At 30.9% G+C, this 3,966-nt stretch overlaps 1 protein-coding gene across 1 annotated transcript; it reads left to right on the forward strand.

The window, feature by feature from the left end:
* The first annotated feature begins 2,401 nt into the window (after positions 1–2,401).
* Positions 2,402–3,415, forward strand: LOC135963134 (homeobox protein 2-like). Its single transcript, XM_065514902.1, has one exon. It carries the CDS (start codon positions 2,402–2,404, stop codon positions 3,413–3,415), a length of 1,014 nt encoding a protein of 337 aa, XP_065370974.1.
* The last annotated feature ends 551 nt before the right edge of the window (positions 3,416–3,966 follow it).

Below are 3,966 nucleotides of genomic sequence, written 5' to 3' on the forward strand. Positions count from 1 at the left end.
AGTTGATGCAAATGTACTAAGCGATGATACCAACAGCAACAATAATACCAACAACATAAATTACATATACATAAATGACGAATTAACCCCTACTAACCGCAGATTACTATGGCCAAAGTGAAAGCAAAAGGTTGTAATTGGAAATTTGTTTGGGTAAAAAATAATTATCAACAACGCTGCCGACATTGAGCTAATTACATCAGCAATTTAATTTCAAATATTAAAAAACACAAATATATTACACAAAAACACAAATTTCTTTTCTTTTTTTTAAAAAAATAAAATTATGAACACACAAAAACAAACTCTTAATAACTTTAATCAAATAAATAAAACTTTCTTAAGTTATCCGTTGTCATTAATTTATATGAATATTCGCTCTTTACAACTATACAACAAATAATAAATGAAATAAAAATAATAGTTTTGGTAGAAACAAATATCTCTGACGATGAGAACGACCTGTATAGGATTAATGGTTACAACTCTATTTTTCTAAACCGAAAAGATGATAAAGGGAACAACAAGGGAGGTGGAGGTATCGCGGTGTATATTAGAGAATCTCTCACCTACACACCGATAAGTACACCAACCAACTCATTTGAATCTCTTCAAATAGATGTCAACATAAACAACAATATGCTTTCCCTTCTTGCAATTTACCGTCCCCCATCACTCAATGTACGTTCTTTTATAACAGAGCTTGACCAAACAATAAATGCAGTATACAAAAAAAATGATATTCTAGTAGTGGGAGATATGAACATAGATATAAATAATGTAAATATCACAACAACAAATTATCTCAACACGATAATGTCAAATGGCCTGCAATGCATGATAAATGAGAGTACACGTGAGGATGTAAACAAAAATACTAGCACGTGCATTGACCATATGTTTATAAAAAAGCAACAATCAAGCTCTAATGCAGAGGCTTCAATTATAACAACAACGATTTCAGATCACTACTCTCTTTTTTGTAGTATGTATAAAGAAATGGAAAAAATACAGGGTTCGGAAACTAACAATTATCAGGGTTACAGTTTAAACAATATTAAAATAAATAAACTTATAAGTGAGACTAACTGGAATCAAATAATAAAATTTCTGAAAAATTCGCCGAAATATATGAAAAATCTAAAAAAACTGTTGAAACCAAAAAACATTGAAAACAAAATGAGTGGATAAGTTCAAATTTAATTAAAAAATGTGATATACGCGATAAACTTTACAAAAAATGGCTAAATAATCGAAACAATAAGGATTATGAAAATAACTATAAAAAATATCGAAATTTATTAAACAAAGAAATAAAATATGAAAAAGACAAATTCTACTGAAACAAATTTATAGAAAATCGAAATAATATGCGTGGTACGTGGCAACTTATAAATGAAATAGTTGGTAAAAAGAAAAACAATATTGATGAAACAATAATAAAAAATTACAAATATGATAATCTAAACACTATTATAAACAATTTTGCTATAAATTTTAAGGACAATGTGCAAAAATTAATTCATAGCTGCAATATCCGAACAATAAACAATTTTGAACCAGCAATTCAAAATTCTATATACATGGAAAACACAAATGAACAGGAAATCTTTAATATCTTAAGTAAACTAAACGTTAAAAAAGGAGCAGGGATTGACGGAATAAGACCTAAAGATATAAAAAACAATGCTTACTTTTTGACACCAATAATCACAAAGCTTGTAAACTCCAGTCTAGAAAATGCGACTATTCCAAAATCTTTAAAAACTTCCATTATAAGGCCAATTTACAAGAGTGGAGTCAAATCCGAATATAATAATTACAGACCTATTTCAATCCTACCTGTTCTAGAGAAAATACTTGAGGAAATTGTAATAAAAAGATTAAACCATTTCCTAGAAAGGTATAAAATAATTAATAGAAACCAATTTGGATTTCAAAAAGGTAAAAATATCAACGGACTCTTAGGAAACTTTGCAAACTTTATCAATAAATGCTTAAGCAAACAAATGCACTGCCTGGTATTATTTATTGATTTTAGCAAAGCATTTGACACTCTATCTCACACCAAACTTGTCCAAATATTAGAAAGAAATGGAATACGAGGTAATATTTTAAAATGGTTTAAAAGCTATCTCGATTGTAGATCGTATCGCATCAAAATCAATAACACTTTAAGTGAAGAGGTTTCAATTGATTATGGTGTCCCACAGGGTTCGAAACTTGGCCCAGTACTTTATATTCTATACGCAAATGACATGCTCAATGCTACGATACTGCTGTAGTTGTTTCAAACAAAAACATTCACCTCGCCACTGAGATTATGCAAAATCAATTGAATGTAGCCACAAAATGGTGCCATGATAATGGACTAAACATAAACTCAAGAAAAACTAAAATAATGCATATTAAGCCCACACACTTTGAACAACACAACATCCAGCTAAAATTCCACGAACTAACATGCTTACATAACACCAACAACCAGAACAATGATACTTGTACAACATATATTGAATTGGTTACATCATATAAATACCTGGGAGTATATGTTGATAATCATTTCAAATGGAATGTTCATGTAGAAAACCTTCAGAAAAAGCTTCGAAAATCAGCGTATATGATGTACAATTTAAGCAACTGTGCCACATATAGCGTACTAAGGCAGGCATATTTTTCAATGGTAGAATCATATATAAGGCATGGAATTGCAGCATGGGGAAGTGCAACACATTGCAGACTGTTACAGAGTACCCAGGATCGTATTTTAAAAATTCTTAAGAATAATCACCGGTTCTCTCAAAAAAATCAAAACAACATCAGCAATAACAACAATCACAACTCAAACATCAACAACTTTAATAGTATCAACAACAACATCAGCAACAATAACATAAACAACATCAGCAACAACAGCCATAATATTAATATCAACAACAACATCGTCAACAGGAACATAAACAACAACACCAGAAGCAACAACAACATCAGTAACAATAACATCAGCAGCAATAACAACATCAACAACATTAGCAACAACAACATCAGCAACAGCATACATAACGCAAACATCAACAACAACACCAGCAACAACAACAACAACGTCAACACGTTTAACACAAATAATAACAACAACATCATCGATAATGCCAAAAAAAACATATACCGCATAACATTAACAATCGAATTTTATAACGACCCGAGGTTCCTTAAGCCAATTGATCGCCAATACAATACAAGACGTAGAGCAGAAGGACGTTTCAAGGTCGAACGTTTTTGCAACAACTATGGAAAAAATTGTCTTGAAGTAGCTTTGCCAAACATTTTCAATAAATTGCCACTAAATCTTTTAAATATACTAAATGCCCACAAAAGGAAAAAACTTTTAAAAACATTTTTTGTCAGTTCACAATGAATGAATTATTGTAAATATTAAAAATCTTTCTCACTTAAATTAAAAATTGAATAAGTTTCAAAAACTTTTTATCATAATTTCCTGCAGACAAACCCATAGGGTTTCGCGGGTTTAGATTTAAGATATAATGTAAAATTAAATATTGAATAAAGATAAATATTGAATTTGAAAAAAAAAAAAAAGAGTAAGAGGGTAAGAGAGCAAGAGAGTAAGAGAGCAAGAGAGTAAGAGAGTAAGACAGTAAGAGAGTAAGAGAGTAAGAGAGTAAGAGAGTAAGAGAGTAAGAGAGTAAGAGAGTAAGAGAGTAAGAGAGTAAGAGAGTAAGAGAGTAAGAGAGTAAGAGAGTAAGAGAGTAAGAGAGTAAGAGAGTAAGAGAGTAAGAGAGTAAGAGAGCAAGAGAGCAAGAGAGCAAGAGAGCAAGAGAGCAAGGGAGCAAGAGAGCAAGAGAGTAAGTGAGTAAGAGAGTGATAGAGTAAGAGAGTAAGAGAGTAAGAGAGTAAGAGAGTAAGAGAGTAAGAGAGTAAGAGAGTAAGAGAGTAAGAGAGTAAGAG

The sequence above is a fragment of the Calliphora vicina genome, unplaced genomic scaffold (assembly GCF_958450345.1).
Source record: "Calliphora vicina unplaced genomic scaffold, idCalVici1.1 scaffold_31, whole genome shotgun sequence".
Taxonomy (NCBI): Eukaryota; Metazoa; Arthropoda; class Insecta; order Diptera; family Calliphoridae; genus Calliphora; species Calliphora vicina.